Below are 16,692 nucleotides of genomic sequence, written 5' to 3'. Positions count from 1 at the left end.
ATTTCTTCTTCTTGTACTAAAAAAGCACAACAGCAACCTTCTGTCTAAGCAGACATCTCTTGTCAAAACATCAATAAAATAATAGTGGATGTAGGAATTGCTTATTGCATCTAAACCACTTTAAAAATCGCTCTTGCCATTTTCTTTATTTTCTGTAATACTTTGTATCTTGTTTTTACACAATATCACCTTCTGAACTCATTATTTTAGCATCATAACTACTTATTCACAGTCTTTCATAGATCCTCTATGCAGACTTTCTGAAGGCTTGCATATATCTCATTGGTACGAAAAATCGCATTAACACTTATATAAATTGGTTTGTTTGGGTTGCATTTTTTTTTTTATCAACTAGATAATTTTGGATTTATTAGAAAACCACCTCAAACTGAAAAACACCTGAACATGGATTTACATTTTTAACCTTCAAGATGTTAAGTGAACAATTTTTGAAATCATAAAGGTGGTTTGAATAGGAAAGATCGATACTTGACATAAGTTTGCAATTTTGAAAACCTTAAAGGTTGTTTGTGAAATTTGTCAAAACATTTCTCTTTAATGCATTTGCCTTTTGCAATGACCTTACTTTGGGAAAAACAACACACAAAAACACTCTTCATACATGGCTTTGAGATTCATATCCCCATTTTGTTCGTCTTCAATCTCTTAAAACCCATCTTCGAAAGTTAATGTTTTATTTTTGTTAGCTCACTTACACAGCCTCACATCTTCAAGCTTCAAAAATAAAGTTTTGTATTCTTTCAAAAAACCCCTTGAACGATCCTCACTTGCTAAATTCCTCGAAGAAAATTATCGATCAGGTAGCTTTACGCTGAATGAAGCATTGTACTTTTTTTATTACATAATTAATTCGAAACCGCTTTCTCCAATTTCATCATTCACTACTTTGTTTAGTGCACTAGCTAAGAAGAAGCATTATTATGAAGTGATTTCGCTATATAAGCTATTGAATTCAACTAGGTTGTCTCCAGATTTAATGTCTTTGAATATTTTGATCAATTGCTTGTGTAATATCAAAAGGGTTTTGGATAGTTTTGCAGTTTTTGGGGGGATTTTGAAGAAGGGTTTTAGCCCAAATGTCGTGTCTTTTAATAGTTTGATTAAAGGTCTGTGTGTTGAGAGAAAGATTATGGAATCAATGGAATTGTTTAGGCAAATGGTTGTTGTTGGTTGTAGGGCTGATGTGATCACTTGCAACACTTTGATTGGTGGATTGTGTAAAGCAGGGAAGATAAGTATTGCCATTAAGTTGCTTGAAGAGATGGTTAATGGGAATAAAGAATCCGGTGTTATTTGTAGGCCAGATGTTGTTGCTTATAGAACTATAATTGGTGGTCTTTGCAAGGCTGGATTGGTTGAGAAGGCTAGACAATTATTTTTGGAACATATGATTCAGATGGGTGTGGTTCCTGACATTTATACCTATAGCGTTTTAATGAACAGTTATTGCTTGGCCGATAGAATTGGTGATGCAAAGGAGTTGTTTGATTCTATAACTAAAGAGGGGTATAGACCTCATGTTGTTTGCTACAATACTTTAATCAATTGGAATTGCAAGAATAAAGAAGTCAATGAAGCTCTTAATCTTTATCAAGAGACGATTTCAGAACGAATTAGGCCTGATGTGATTACATATAACACCTTGTTAACTGGCTTTTTTCATATAGCTAAGGTGAAAGATGCCCGGAATTTAGTTAGTGAGATGCGACTTAACGATGCTTTTCCTGATTCTTGGACATATAGCATTTTCATTAATGGACTTTGCAAGAATGGATGTGTTTTGGAAACGGTGCAAATGTTTAATGCTCTAGTAAATAATAAGTTTGCAGCTAGCATTGAAGGTTTGAATTCCCTCATTGATGGATTATGTAAAACAGAGAGATTGGGAACTACTTGGGACCTATTTCGAAAATTTTCTCTTCATGGAAACCTGGTGCAAAATGTTGTAATATATAGCACTTTGATCAATGGACTGATTAAAAATGGACAACTAGAAATGGCAAATAAGTTGTTGTCATATGTGGAGGAAAAAGGTTGTGCTCCAAATGTAGTCACATTTAATACGCTTATGTTTGGTTTCCTCAAGAATAATAAGATATCAAAAGTTGTTGAACTCCTTCATAAGATGGTGGAGAGAAATGTGAAGCCGACTGAATGTACAATGTCCTTAGTCATGCAGTTACTAATGAAGGCCGAAAATTATCGTGAATGTTTGAACGAGCTTCCTCAATTTCCAGTCCAAAAGCGAAATTAAAGCTTACATGATAAAACTTTGGTGAGTATTAAACTTTTTTTCGGAGCAGAATCCTGCAAAAGTTCATCTAGCTGCCCAAATGCTCTATATTGGTTACGGTAAGTAGAAGGTTCAATAAACACTTTTATCTGTTCGAATTTGATAGGGATGGTGATGGGGATGACTGAGAATGATAGCGTTCCTGATCAGACATACGATGCGTGATCTGTCTCTGTTGTAAGTACATATATTGGAGGTGGCAACATTGCATGTTGCATTGGATTTGCACATGTAGTAGATCTTAAGAGTTTGAGGATTATTTTTGGTGTAAATTTCAGTAAGCAAAAGTTGTATATGAGGAATTGTGGAATGGTTCTTACTTCAACTACGACAATAATGGTAGCCACTCAAGTTCATCTATTCAAGCTAATAAGTTTACTGGACCACATGAAATAGATCTTAAGGGTTTGAGGATTATTTTTGGTGTAAATTTCAGTAAGCAAAAGTTGTATATGAGGAATTGTGGAATGGTTCTTACTTCAACTATGACAATAATGGTAGCCGCTCAAGTTCATCTATTCAAGCTAATCAGTTTACTGGACAATGGTATGTTGCAACTGATTAACTTCATTCATTGATATTCTCAATTATCCAAGCCTGATAAATCTTGATTTATTTATAGTGTTTCACATGTTTCTATTTCTCAATATATATTCTTTTTTAGTTCAAATCTAATAAGACTAGAACTTACCAAGTGTGTCTCTAATGTAGTTATGCACGAGCATGTGCTCTTTCAGCAATAGTTGATGAAGACAAAGCAAAAAGAGCATTAGAGAAGGTTTTTCACTATAAAATGTTAAAGAATATGGATGCACAATAGGACCTGTTGGAACAGTTGAAATGACAACATTACAATCAAGAAAAATATGGTCTGGTGTTACATATGCAGTTGGTATAACAAGTTTTAATGAAGATTTGGTCAATGTGGGATTTCAAATTGCCATTGAAATCTGTTTTCTGCTATACAGATGCTTTATGTTGGTGTGATAATTGAATTAAGGTCTTGAGTATTAAGTTGTAGCAATGTGTAATAATATATTCTTGTTTCAATAATTTTAGTGTATAATGACCCTCCATTTTTTTTTTTTTGTTTTTTACTGGTTTTAAATTTAAAAAAGAAAACGGTAAACTTAGTAATATCAGCTAGGGCAGCATGTTAAAACAGGGTAATTGAGAACTGTAATCTATCTTAATATGAGTTTATTTAGAATTTTGAAGTGCTTAGAAGATGTTCTGAGAAGTGGGTAGTCTACAACCAGACTTGGAATTGCTAGCACAGGGTTGGCTTATTATTGTGCATTATCTTCAGTTCTTCTATTGTGTTGCAATAAATATTTTGTCCTTCATGATTTTACAGGTTTCTATGGTATCAAGACTTAAAAAAGATAATGTTGTTGAGCTTGTTAGTTATTGCATTGATGGCCCTCTACATGTCCTTGTCATCAATTAAGCATGCAACAAAAATACATGTATAGGGTCAGTCAGTATTGGCTACATGTATAGGGTCAATCGTGACATCAAAACATTTTGCATCATTTTTGGTGCGTGAGATTTATCAGTAATTTTTTATTTTCTTCTTATTGATGGTTTGCCTTATAAATTTTATGTTTGTATGGTTGTGATGCCTATTTACGAGAATTCTTGTTAAAAAGTTGTATTTAATGGTGTTACTGGTATTGTAAACTTGGAAAACAAGGACGTAAATGAAAGTAGGAATCTTTTGAATCTTCTGAATATAAGATATTTTCCTTGTGTCATTTACCTGCATGTTTTCATTATTATCCACGTAGTGGCTCTTGTGTATTATATCAAAGGGATTTTGTCCACCAAAATGTTTAAAATAATTGGGATACCTCAAGCAATTTAATTGATGGGTTGAATGCATAGTGTTTTGCTTGCAATTAGAAAAAATCATTGTTTTAAAATGCAAATTGGACCGGCTGATTCGATCGGTTCGACCAGGAGCCGGCCTTGACTCCAACCGATTTGATTGGAAGCCAGCCTTGACTCTGGTCTGGGTTAATATAAAAATCGGAATTAACATAAAACCCGCTTTGGACCGGTAATGGATCGGTTGAACAGTACAAAACCGCTAGTCTAACCAACCTGGGGCTTAAAACGGTTCACTATTTTGGGGTTCATCTAATCCCCAAAAAATCCTATTCCTAATTGCTAATCCAGATTTGTAGCACCGTTTCATTCTCCATCTCATTTCAATACTAGTCGAGCCAGCAAGCCTTCTTTCATCTTCATCTCCAAAGACCAAATTGCAATCTTCCATTTTCATTTTCGGTATTTTTTTTTTTTTTTATCATTTCTGCAATTTTACTAGTACAATTCCCTTCTCCATTTCACTTAATTGAAATTGAATTCGCGGTAGGTTTTTTCCCCCCTTGATTTATGGGTTTTTAATAAAATAATAATAATTATAATTTTGGATCTGAATTGGATATAGAGATAGATCCATGTGGGTGAAATGGTAGCTTTAGATTAATAATTACGAAATTATTTATCTTGTTACCTGAATCTTTGGTTAAGCACATTGTTTTGATTCTTTATATATATATAGCAAGGCTCTTGACTTTGTTTTTACTTGCTGTGATTAATTTTTTTATGCTGAACTGATTTTATGTATCTGAATTATGCATTTATGCTCATAAGTGTATAGTTGGTCCATGAGCATGCATTCTGAAGTTTCTTTTCCTCATGTGTAATGTGAGCATGGTTTTTATGTGGTTCCAAACTTTCAATCAGGAGAAAGAACTATTTCACAAAGCTTTGAAGGTCTAAAATTCAAAAAGAATTGGAAACTGTACCAAGAAAAACACCTGCAACGAATGATTGTGTTATTAATTAATGATTTTGTTATTAATTATTATGTGACTACCTTTTTTAATTTAGTTATTTAATTTGTAATCAGATGAAAATAGTATGATATTGCGATTGTTATTGAAGGTGGTGTTGAATTTTTAAAAATTTTCAAGTTTATAATTTATGTTGTATTGTTGATGTCATCATGATGATGTCACCGATCGAACTGGTTGGATCGATTGACCTGGGACCCGGCCAACTAATCGAGTCTCCCCTCGGCTCAGGTTTTAAAATAGTGGAAAAAATACAAATTTAAACTTCACTAATAACATTATAAAAGTTGATTTTATTGTACGCAAGGTTCTGAAAATCGAATCGGGCCTTGACCCAATCAAGGGCCCGGTTCTCGGGTTGATTGGTCAGACCGGTCGGTCGGACTGATGACGTCAACAACTAAAATAGTTTCTAAAAATTGCAAACTAATCCATGATATTGTAATATTTTTAAAAACACCTCTAAAATTTAAATTAGTCCCTAAAATTTGAAGATATTGAAAAGTACCCCAAAAAATTATTATTTAGTCCCTAAAGTTTTGAATATTGAAAAACACCCTAGAAAATGACTAATAAATCCCTAAAGGTTTAAAATATAGCAGAAACCCACTTGGAACCTGAATCAGACCAGAGAGGTTGTCGGTTCCCGATCCAACCTGTTAGTCTGGTTCGGTTTTCAGAACACTGAATTTGTATAGGTATAATCAACAAGAAGATTATTTAGTGAACTACTGTGCACACTTGAAACCTTAGTTTGGAAAATTATGTCTTCTTATTTTTTTTCTTTCCTGAAGCACCTACAAATACTCCCGGTCTTAATATTTGATTTTGGATTACAGATACGCCATGACAGAACAAACTGGAGATAGTTTGTTGGTGGAAGAGCAAATTATTGTGAAGAAGGTTTTGAAAAGCAAGCTTCAAGGAGCTAGAAAGTGGGATAAGTAGTTAGGCAGCAACTAGAGGGATAAACTGGTCATTTTAAAGGTTTCAAATTTGAGTAAACAAAATTTTCCCACCTAAATAATGGCCTAATGACAGTTTCCCACCCACAGACTTCTATAATACCACTTTACTACCTAAAGATTATATTCTGTTGATAATTTCCGCTAAATATAGTAATAATCATTGTGAAGATGAAAATACCCCCACCAAAGATTAACCCCCAATCGTCGACCACTACAACACGCCTCAGCCAAATTTCGGCACCAAAAATCGACCCCATCACCACTATTCAACTCACTAGAATCCTAATAAGAGCTTGAAAATACATGTTTTGTTAGTGATTCAATTGGATTATTTGTGGGAAAATGTGTTTAAATTGTGAAATTTGAGTTCATTACTTCATAAATACCTTTTATGAGATCACGGGTGTATTTTGAGTATTTTCATGTTATGAATGATATATGAATGAAGAAGGATGATATCGATGGAATTTTTGACGAGTAGGAACAAATGGTGCAAGAATCGGAGTTGAAACGAGAAAGGTGTGATGCGTTGAAAATGGGACTTGAAACTTGGAAATTCTTCAAGATGAGCATGCTTCAATGTTTTGATCTTAACTTGAGATGTAGAAATCATAATTGGATGATTCTTGTGGCGTTGGAATTCAGAGGGCTATAAATTTCATGTTGATGACTTTCCCAAATTCTAAAGATATCATACTCGTGGAACAGAAAGAACTATCACCGTAACGGCCGTTTCTATCGCTGTAGCAATGGAGTGCGGGCTTAGATGGGCTATTTTAAATCCTAGTCCGAATTTGACTTATTTGAGGCATTCAATTCTTTCCTGATTAGCCTCCAAACCCTAGCACTATAAATAAGGGTTTTCAATTTGTTTTTAGGGAGATTAGAAGAGAGAAAAGAGTAGCCACTCTTTGGAGATCAGAATTTTGAGAGTTTTGGTTCACAAATTAGAGAAGTTTTTCTATTTTTCTTTCTTGTTCTCATGTTTGTTAATACAATGGTTGTTTTTATTACTGAAAGTATGAACTAAATTTATTGTCTAGGGCTACGATGTAGCCCAATTTAATGAATATGTATTGAATTAATTTTTTGTTAATTTTTATTAAGTTTTGTTCTAAGTTTTATTATTGCACTTAATGCTTTCAATTCTTGAGGGCCCGAGAGTTGAATGATTTTATGGGTTAGGTTGAGATCGAGAAATGAAACCTAATTAGTCCAAGGTAACAAAACCATAGATTGAGCAAACGCTAGAGATAGGTTACCCCGATCTTTGAGGCTCTGGTAAATTCCATAAAACTTAATGATCTCTCAGCTTCTAAATCCACTTTAGAGATATTTTGGGCTGTTGATTAAGGGTTAATCTGGTAATTGTTCGGGAGAAAATTATCAAAATATTAGGGAATTTGGCCTTTAGAATAATCTTAATTAGGTTAGCGATAATTGTCAATGCATAGGATTAAATTGGAGTGAAATTTGTGCCCTAGGTTTAGTCATCTTGATCTTTTACCATAGTATTAATAAAAATTTTCTTTTGTTTAGTTTTTGGTTTGTTTTATTTTTCATTAAATTCTTTCTTAAGGAATCTGATTAATCAAATGGTAACAAGGTAGATCAGTTTGGTACTTGGTAGTAGTAGTTCTCTTGGGATTCGACACTCGTTACTCGAGCTTTATTACTTGTGCGATTTCGTACACTTGTGAATAGCCTGTCACATCCCCCCACCAAAACCCTCTCACCCCACCCACAATCACTCCTCAATCACCAATTCCACTTCCCTTAGGGTTTGCGATTTTTTTGAATCGGAGTTTGTTTGGTGTTGTTTTGAAAGGAGATTGTTGACGGAGATGGATTGTGATTTTTTTTTAAAGTGTTTGTGTTGATTTTTTTTGGTTTTTTTATTTATTCTGACACTGGATATTCAAGCTAGAAATCAATCAATCGCCAACGCCACTTCACTTGGGCTTTTCCTCGAATAGTTTTTGTGCAAGCTAGAAATCGGTAGTTGTGAGGGCAGTGGGAATTGGCCGGTGACTGGAAAACACAATCACACCAACAGCAACACTACTACAATGATTAATTCCAACAATAACCTTCAATCAAGCCCAAAATCATGAACAAATCATCATTCAACTTAAAAACAAACTCTAGGGAATGAGGCTTCCATCAACGGTCTTAGGGAAGCAATCAGGGTCAGGAAACTTGGGGGTTTTGATGAGAGCATAACGATGAATCGAATGCAGGGTGGGGGATGATTTTCAATGGAGAGGGTAGTCAAAAAAAGGCTGGGAAATTGTGACAACTTCGCAAAACCCCTAGGGAAGGAGGCTTCAATCAGCGGTGTTAGGGAAGCAATCAAGGTCAAGAAACTTAGGGGTTTTGATTAGGACACAATGATGAGTCAAATGGGGTGGGGGACAATTTCTAGTGGAGAGGGTAAGTGGAAAAGGCTGGGAAATTGCGACAACTTTGCAAAACCCAAATGGGAAGGCGACCGACGTTTTCAAGAGTGATTGATGAAGCCAAAAGACCATCCTGCCCTTACTTATAATGGACTTTTGATCATCCTGCTCTTCTTCACAACGAAATTTACTGACGGAATTGTTCTTTCGGTAGTAAAGTTGTATTTTAAAAGTCCGTGGGTGAGAAAGTGTCATTACACTATTATTCGGGTGGGAAAAAGTCGTTTACTCTTCAAATTTTTAAAAATCTAGTGGTAACTTCATTCATTTAAAACATTATTTTTAATAAAAACTAGAGGGACAAATTGGTATTTTATATTCCCATATATAGTTGAGGGCATATCAATAATTTCATATTTAAAGGATGTGTATATTGGTAATTGACTTTGTTACTATGATGTAAAATAATAAAAAATTATTAAGTCAAATAGTAAAGGGTAATTTCATCTTTACAGTCAAATAGTAACCGATTTTCCTAGCATAACATAATGGTGGGTGGGAAAGTGTCATTTTGAAACTTGGTGGGTGGGAAAGTGTCATTTAACCAAACCTTGGGTGGGAAAATGTTGTTCTCCCTTGTGGTTATAATGCTTTAGTGAGTCTTCCTTTATATTTCCTAGAACCATGGCTCAAATTGCATGCCTTGTTTATTTTAGAAACTTTTTTCTTCTTCTTTTTGTCATCATTATTATAATTAAAAAATTTTGTCTTTCATTTCCCTATAAAGTGCTATGGTATCAAGAAAAAGTATATGTTTTCAAAATTTACATTCGGAAAATTACTGCTCTTTTGCAAGAAAAAGAAAAACATGTTCAATGCATCCGAAGTATATTTCACCTTCAGTTATTTGTTCCCCTTGCTAACTTAAGGTCAACCCTTCTTGCTTACAAGTCTTGGGAGGTGGAACTGGGGATTGCTCTAGATGTTGAATTAGGTGATTTAAATGGGATTCCTTCTACCAGTGCCTCAACATACTAAAAAGGCATTGGAGATGTATAATGCTCGAGCTGATTTTGAAGAGCAATTGCAAGGTATATGGCATTCACTATCAGATTTTGTTTTTGATAGCAAAATAACAATATCGGGCTCTTACATGATACCTTAAGCATTTAGGTTTAGTGGTAACTTAATATGATATTGTTAATACGAAAATTCTCACCAACCTAAGAGAAGCGATAGACCTTGGTTGGACCGAAACAGATGTGTGTGTGATTAACGGTGATTAGCAATGGAATGCAAAAGTACTAATAAAATGAAGAACACAAAGGGATTTTTAAAGTGATTTGGCAAGTTGAAACTTGAGCCTACATCCACTGTTATCTTATTGCTTATATATAAGTACAATAAGATTAGTGCAATTGCCTAAAGAAATTTGCTAACCCTTTTCTCATTTTGGAAGGGTATTCATACAAGCTTACAGCAAAAGAAGTAGAGAGAAATCCAAGATTGCCATTAGACTTGGTAAGTGTTAGTAAACGGTCCCGTATACGCAGCGGAAACAAAAAAATAATATAACAGGATCGTTTACATGAGCCAAGATCAAGGGTATGATTTTACAATTTATATTAAATAAAATCTGCATAAATATTCAACATGAGTTAAGAGAAACAAACGCACGTTGAAGGCTCCTCCAAATTTGTCGACGAACGTTTTGCTACCGATCCAAGTGTAGGATCGAACCTGCGTAGTCCACACGAAGACAATCTTAAAAGAACCAAAGAGGGATTTGCTAGATCCTCTTTGGCTTCAAGATTAAGAAGAAGACAAAATCAATTGAATTGATTTTAGGCAATGGTGTTACTGCCGTGGGAGAGGCAAAGATTGGGGCTGCTGTGTGTATATTGGTTTTACAAAGAAAAACTCACTCATTAAAAATCACACACATTTTTCCTTTTATATTTAAAAACAATTTGCCCTAATCCCATACGGAATAGGCTTGGGCTCCAACCCAAACGCCCCATGTTGCCAAACACTCCCAATTTGATTTATTTTAATTTCCATCATTATCTCAATTAAAATCAATTAATATATATATTTAAATATATATTAACATTTAACAATAATGATAATATATTTAAATATGTGCGAACACACATTTAAACGTAATTTCACTTATTTAATTTTTCTAACAAATTAAATAAAGGCTACGACCTCAGCAAATTTAATTGCACTGTGAAATTACCAAAATACCCTTTCGCCTTAAAAGACGAAAACGCCCTTCTTTCTTCTTGCATCTTAAATTGTCTTCTATGTGTGTGACCCTTAGGCTCCTCATCATATCGGCAGTGTATAGTATTGCGATTAACACCAATTAATCGTCTCACTAATACACAGACCAAGATTGGCCCCTAGCAAGGCATCATGGCCACCCGATAGATTCGGATTCAGCAAAGTAGCTACCTGTCAACGATATGGTTACCGTGCAATTCGATCCTTTCATCATACGTTATCTCGACGAGACGAAGGCATAGAAATAGTGTCAACCTTCGGTTACTCTCGATATTATTTATTCAGTTTCTGGACCAATGACCCGTATTATAAACTGGATAGAGCAACAACTCAATCCCACTGTGGCCACAGTTTTAGTGTCATTGCCATATACTGAATTGCGCCGTGAGATAACTTTCTCCCGTACCCGGGAGTGATAAATCCTCTGTCAATCCACCATAGTCTTGATACACTCCTTGATGCAGCCAATCACCACCGTATTGACAGCTCTGAAAAGAACTGCGTTAGGCTAGTGTCAAACTACACCAATCGGTGCACAAGGCGCTCCGGTGATCTCAAGTCTAAGGATCACATGCACCACCATTCGTTAGAGGATTTGTTCCATAGACACTGGGGTTACCATCCATATGGAATCCTCTGGTGGGTCAGTCCAGTGAACTTGCTGTGGTGTAATCGCCTACAACAAACACCCATGTGTTGCACCAGGTTGTCACCAAACAACCTTGACAAGTGAGATCAGTCACTGCCTTTCGACAGGGTCGTTCAACACTATGATAGCCTTACCGTATTATCTGTGCCCTTAGTTCAGAATAATACTGGGGCTACGGACGTTTCTAGAATGGCCACCATATGTGCTCATAGGGTTCTCACTATCAAGATTTGAAACACTTGATACCCTCGTCACGGCTCTACCATTCTAAGGACATATATCAATACATATTGCAATAATAATGATTTACGCGATATAGAATAAAATGCCTTTTATTGATCAATGAACATTATTACAAAGAGTCAATTCTACAATAATTGATTGGCTCTAGGGCATCTACACTAACAGTAAGCAATTCTGTGATTTTAATGATTCCGTGCTAGGATCGTGTAGATATCAATTCAATCTTATCTCTCCCGAGATGTTCGGGATAAGGCTTATCCCTTCGTCAATTGAATAGCTTTATCGGATGGTCGCGACGAGGTTATGCTGAGTCAGACTTCAAGATTCCACGACATTGAGATCAGGTCGATCTACAGATTTTCGGGCTACCGAGACTTTCGAGTTCACGGGAAAAATCACACAAAACATATGCCCCTAGTGTTCAGAGGTCGTGTCGAGCTTTGAAAACTGAAATCGTGCCTTTTTACCGCGCATGCTTGCATGGTAAAATGTCGATTTTGAATTTCAAAATAGAGAACATTTACGTAATTTTTAGACTAGTACGGTACACATTTAATGCGGCTGTTTCTGTCAGACGCTTTTGGCAGCATGTGTGTATGACAGTTGGCATGCGAGTATACTCGCAATGTGGAAGAGACGTGAGTCCGAAATTGAAGCAACTTGCGGCTATGGTTATCATTACTCACAGTGATGGTTGAACTCCCTCAGTAGATCATTGCCACATGTCACGATTCAATGAATTGGATTGCTCAATTGAATGGAAGGTTGGGTTTCGTCTCCAGAATGAACGATCTAGATTGTTTCTCACCATTTTGGCTTCCTTCCTCACACTATAAAAGGAACACTTTTACACTGTTTCATTCCCATTTGCATTCATTTCTTCCTAGCTTTCTTTCAGCGATAATCCTCTCCATTCATGACGACGTTCCGATGATCCTCTCTACATCCCATTCACAAGTAAGCATCCCAAACATTTTTTTTTTCTTTTTGACGTTGTTCTTGTGGTTTGTTGTTGTAAGCATTGTTCTGCCGTGACCTGGTTCAAACCATGGTCTCATTTGTTGTGTTTAAGGGTTTTTAGGAGTTTAGTTACTAGAAAATCCTACCAGAATTAGCTGGGTTTGCCTCTAGGTTTGCCTGAGGCTACTTAAACTATTGAGTTTAACTTTAGGTCGCTTTAATGCGAGCTTTGCAGATTCCTGAACTAGAGGCAAGTTGATGAGAATCCTAACCCATCATGCCAATCACAAATGCTAGGGATTTCATTGAAGACTCAAGGACAACATGAAGATCAACATTCGGCCCAAGCATCCCAAGCACTCAAGGAAGTTCACAAAATTGTCCAAGAGGTCATAAGGTTCCAAAGCACGGCTCAAGCCCAATTTTGTGACCAAAAACGTGTACAAGAAGTAGGAGCAAGTTTCATTGGCCCAAGCCCAAGTTTTGGGTGTCATTTGATTCAAATTTTGGAGGAAAAACCCTAAAAATTGTTGTTAAGGACAAGGGTCCTTAAATTAGAGAAAAGTTGTCCACTTGAACATTAAATGGTTATGGCTTGTTTTTAACATGTGTGGTGGACTTTTGTTTATTCATTTGAATGTAATATTTTAATGTTTTCATTATGTAATATTTGCTAGGGTAAATCCCTAATTTTTGTAAAGCCTATATAAAGGCCACTTGATCATTTTGTAAAGGACTTTTGAATATTGAATGAATAGTGACTTGTCTTGAGAAAGAGTTTTCTCTTGTTTCCTTTACCCGAGTTCGGCCAAACTTGGTGGTGGAGTATCTTTCAAGCTGGTGGAGTTTCCTTTAGGCTTGATTGAGTCCTTGGTCATCTCTTATGTAAGTTGTATTCCTTTAGTTTCAAGTAAACTCATTTTTCCGGATTTTGTTTTGCATGGTGTGTATGATTCCATTTGTTGTGCATTTGAGCATAAATGATTTGGTGAATGANGAATAGTGACTTGTCTTGAGAAAGAGTTTTCTCTTGTTTCCTTTACCCAAGTTCGGCCAAACTTGGTGGTGGAGTATCTTTCAAGCTGGTGGAGTTTCCTTTAGGCTTGATTGAGTCCTTGGTCATCTCTTATGTAAGTTGTATTCCTTTAGTTTCAAGTAAACTCATTTTTCCGGATTTTGTTTTGCATGGTGTGTATGATTCCATTTGTTGTGCATTTGAGCATAAATGATTTGGTGAATGACTGGAGCTTGTTATAAGGGGTTGTTTTTAGTCATTTGATGGTTGTGAAAGTGCATGAAGGGTGATAATCGAATGGTCATAAGGAGTTGAAAGAAAACCTAGCCTAGGTTGAGTCAAAAGTGGTTGTTTTAGGGTAGTATATGAATTAAGGTTGAAGAAATTCATATCACAAGTGTGTGTAGGTCACCGGTCAACGAGACAATAACACTTGTTTTCTTCATGTTTCAGCTATCCAAAAGAGAATATTGAGTCATGGCATCATCAAATGATTTAAGCATTAATCTAATGTTCGATGAAGCCTCCCTAGCAGCTTCGGCTATTCACAAGGAAACAGCTTAGGACGAGCTCGCTGCTAAAGTCTTGGCGAGGAATACAAATAGTGGGGTTGAACCCTCTGGTGGCATGAACAAGGAAGCTACCTGTGTAATAGCTTCTTTCTACTACTATACTTAGAAAACACAGTATGAAAAACATACATGCTTATTAAATAAAAAGTAATTGGGCCCAAAATTTTTCTTTACTAAACATATAATTATTTACACTTTCTTGAAAATTTCATCCTTGTCCTTTAATTATTTACAAATCACCCTCACTCCAAAGCATTCTTCATGAAATTTTCTTACATTTCACTCCCCACTTTTCCTGCTAATTAGGGGTAGAATGGTCACTTCACCCCTATGGAAGAAAAATCAGCCGCATCTTCGCCTCGGCGAAAAAAATACAGAGCATACATCGCCATGGTGAAGCTTCTTTTTCGCCCCGGCGAAGTCTGCACTTCCAAAATTCACCAAGTCTTCACCAAAATCAAGGCATCCACACAACCATATCAACATACAAACTTAACCAAGCACCAAATAACCACATTAAGGGCAAAATAAACATAAATCAAAGATGTACCTCAAAGTGGGCATTAAAATTCTCCCCCCTTAAAAGAATTTCATCCCTGAAATTCAGACGAACAACTCTAAGTAGCGGTTCTGCATGTCTTGCTCTCCCTCTCATGTAGCTTCTTTAGCATTATGATTTCTCCACAAGACTTTCACTAAAGGGATACTCTTGTTTCGGAGCTCTTTAATCTTTTTGTCCAATATTTGAACCGGACGCTCCTCATACACAAGATTCTTTTCCAAGTCTACGTCCTCTATACTCAGTATGTGGGAGGGATCACTTACATACTTCCAAAGCATTGAGACATGAAATACATTGTGAACTCTGTCCATGCTAGGTGGTAGTGCCAACCTATAGGCTACCTTTCCCACTCGTTGTAACACTTCAAATGGACCAATGTATCTCAGTGCTAACTTTCCTTTATTACTGAAACGCATCACCCATTTGTATGGGGAAACTCTTAGAAACACTTTATCACCCACTTCGAACTCAACATCATTTCTCTTCAAGTCGGTATAACTTTTCTGTCTATCTTGGGCGTGTTTCATTCTGCTTCTGATTAACTTGACATCTTCAATCATTTTCTGAGTTATTTCTAGCCCAAGAGTTGTGTCTAACTTATCTTTCTTGCCTATCTCATCCCAATGCAGTGGAGATCTACAACATCTACCATATAAGGCCTCTTAAGGAGCCATCTTAATTATAGACTGATAGCTATTATTATAAGCAAACTCCACCAAGGGTAACATCTCATGCCAGGATACTTTATAATCCATACAGCATGCTCTCAACATATCCTCAAGTATTTGATTTGTTCTCTCTGTCTGGCCATCTGTTTAAGGATGATAGGCGATACTGAAAGCCAACCGGGTACCCAAGTTCCTCTGTAAACTTGTCTAGAAAGCTAACATAAATCTGGAATCCCTGTCTGACACGATTGTCTTGGGTACTCCATGCAATCTCACTATCTCTTTCATATATAACTGGGCTAATTGATTACAAGTGGTACTCTCTTTTACTGGAAGAAAATGGGCTAATTTAGTCAATCTATCCACAATCACCCATATAGCATTATATCCTTTCTAAACTCTATGGAGACCTATAATAAAATCCATCGAGATACTCTCCCACTACCATTCAGGTATACTTAATGGCTGAAGCAACCCTAACGGCCTTTGGTGTTCTGCTTTCACTTGCTGACAAACCAGACATTTAGCTACAAACTCTGTAATATCTTTCTTCATACCTGGCCACCAATAGCCTTTCTTTAAGTCTTGATACATCTTGGTTGCTCCAGGATGAGTAATGTATGGTGTGTCATGAGCTTCTGTAAGGATCCTCTTATTCAACTCATCATCATGAGGAATAAACAACTGATTCCTGAAATGGAGGACACCATCTAACAAAAAGAACTCTAGTGTCTTGCCCTCATGCACCTGTTGAACTATTTTCTGACACCACTCATCAGCTACTTGCTTTTCTTTAATTTCTTCCAGTAAGGTAAACTGAACCTCTAACCTGGTAATCCTACCTGGTATGACCTCAATCTGCTCTCTACACAACTCTTTTATTAACTCTTTTTGTCTTGTAAGTCGGGACAAATAAGCTTTTCTGCTCAACGCATCAGCTACTATATTAGCTTTCCCTGGCTGATACTTAATCTCACATTCATAATCTTTAACCAGCTCTAACCATCTTCTCTGTCTCATATTCAACTCCCTCTGAGTAAAGAAATACTTCAAACTCTTATGGTTGGTGTAGATATTACTCTTGGCACCACAAAGATAATGCCTCTAAATCTTTAATGCAAAGACCACCGCTGCCAATTCTAAATCATGCGTAGGGTATCTTGTCTCATACTCTTTCAATCGCTGAGAA

The 16,692-nt window shown here is 36.2% G+C and overlaps 1 protein-coding gene across 1 annotated transcript; it reads left to right on the top strand.

Moving 5' to 3' along the window:
- Positions 1–1,159: 1,159 nt before the first annotated feature.
- Positions 1,160–2,479, top strand: LOC116121444 (pentatricopeptide repeat-containing protein At1g12620-like). The gene is made up of 4 exons (XM_031407402.1): positions 1,160–1,487; positions 1,689–1,831; positions 2,325–2,373; positions 2,421–2,479. Exons 1-4 carry the CDS (start codon positions 1,160–1,162, stop codon positions 2,477–2,479), a joined length of 579 nt encoding a protein of 192 aa, XP_031263262.1.
- Positions 2,480–16,692: the final 14,213 nt, after the last annotated feature.

The sequence above is a fragment of the Pistacia vera genome, unplaced genomic scaffold (genome assembly GCF_008641045.1).
Source record: "Pistacia vera cultivar Batoury unplaced genomic scaffold, PisVer_v2 Contig984, whole genome shotgun sequence".
Taxonomy (NCBI): domain Eukaryota; kingdom Viridiplantae; phylum Streptophyta; class Magnoliopsida; order Sapindales; family Anacardiaceae; genus Pistacia; species Pistacia vera.
This window is presented reverse-complemented; position numbering and strand designations above follow the sequence as displayed.

What these genes read in the sequence shown, in the direction of transcription:
- LOC116121444 (XM_031407402.1), top strand. Translation starts at nt 1,160, where the DNA reads ATGGAATTGTTTAGGCAAATGGTTGTTGTTGGTTGTAGGGCTGATGTG. An exon ending in TTGCTTGGCCGATAGAATTG is followed by an intron (nt 1,488 to 1,688) that starts GTGATGCAAAGG and finishes TTTTTCATATAG; the next exon opens with CTAAGGTGAAAGATGCCCGG. An exon ending in TGCAAATGTTTAATGCTCTA is followed by an intron (nt 1,832 to 2,324) that starts GTAAATAATAAG and finishes TTTTCGGAGCAG; the next exon opens with AATCCTGCAAAAGTTCATCT.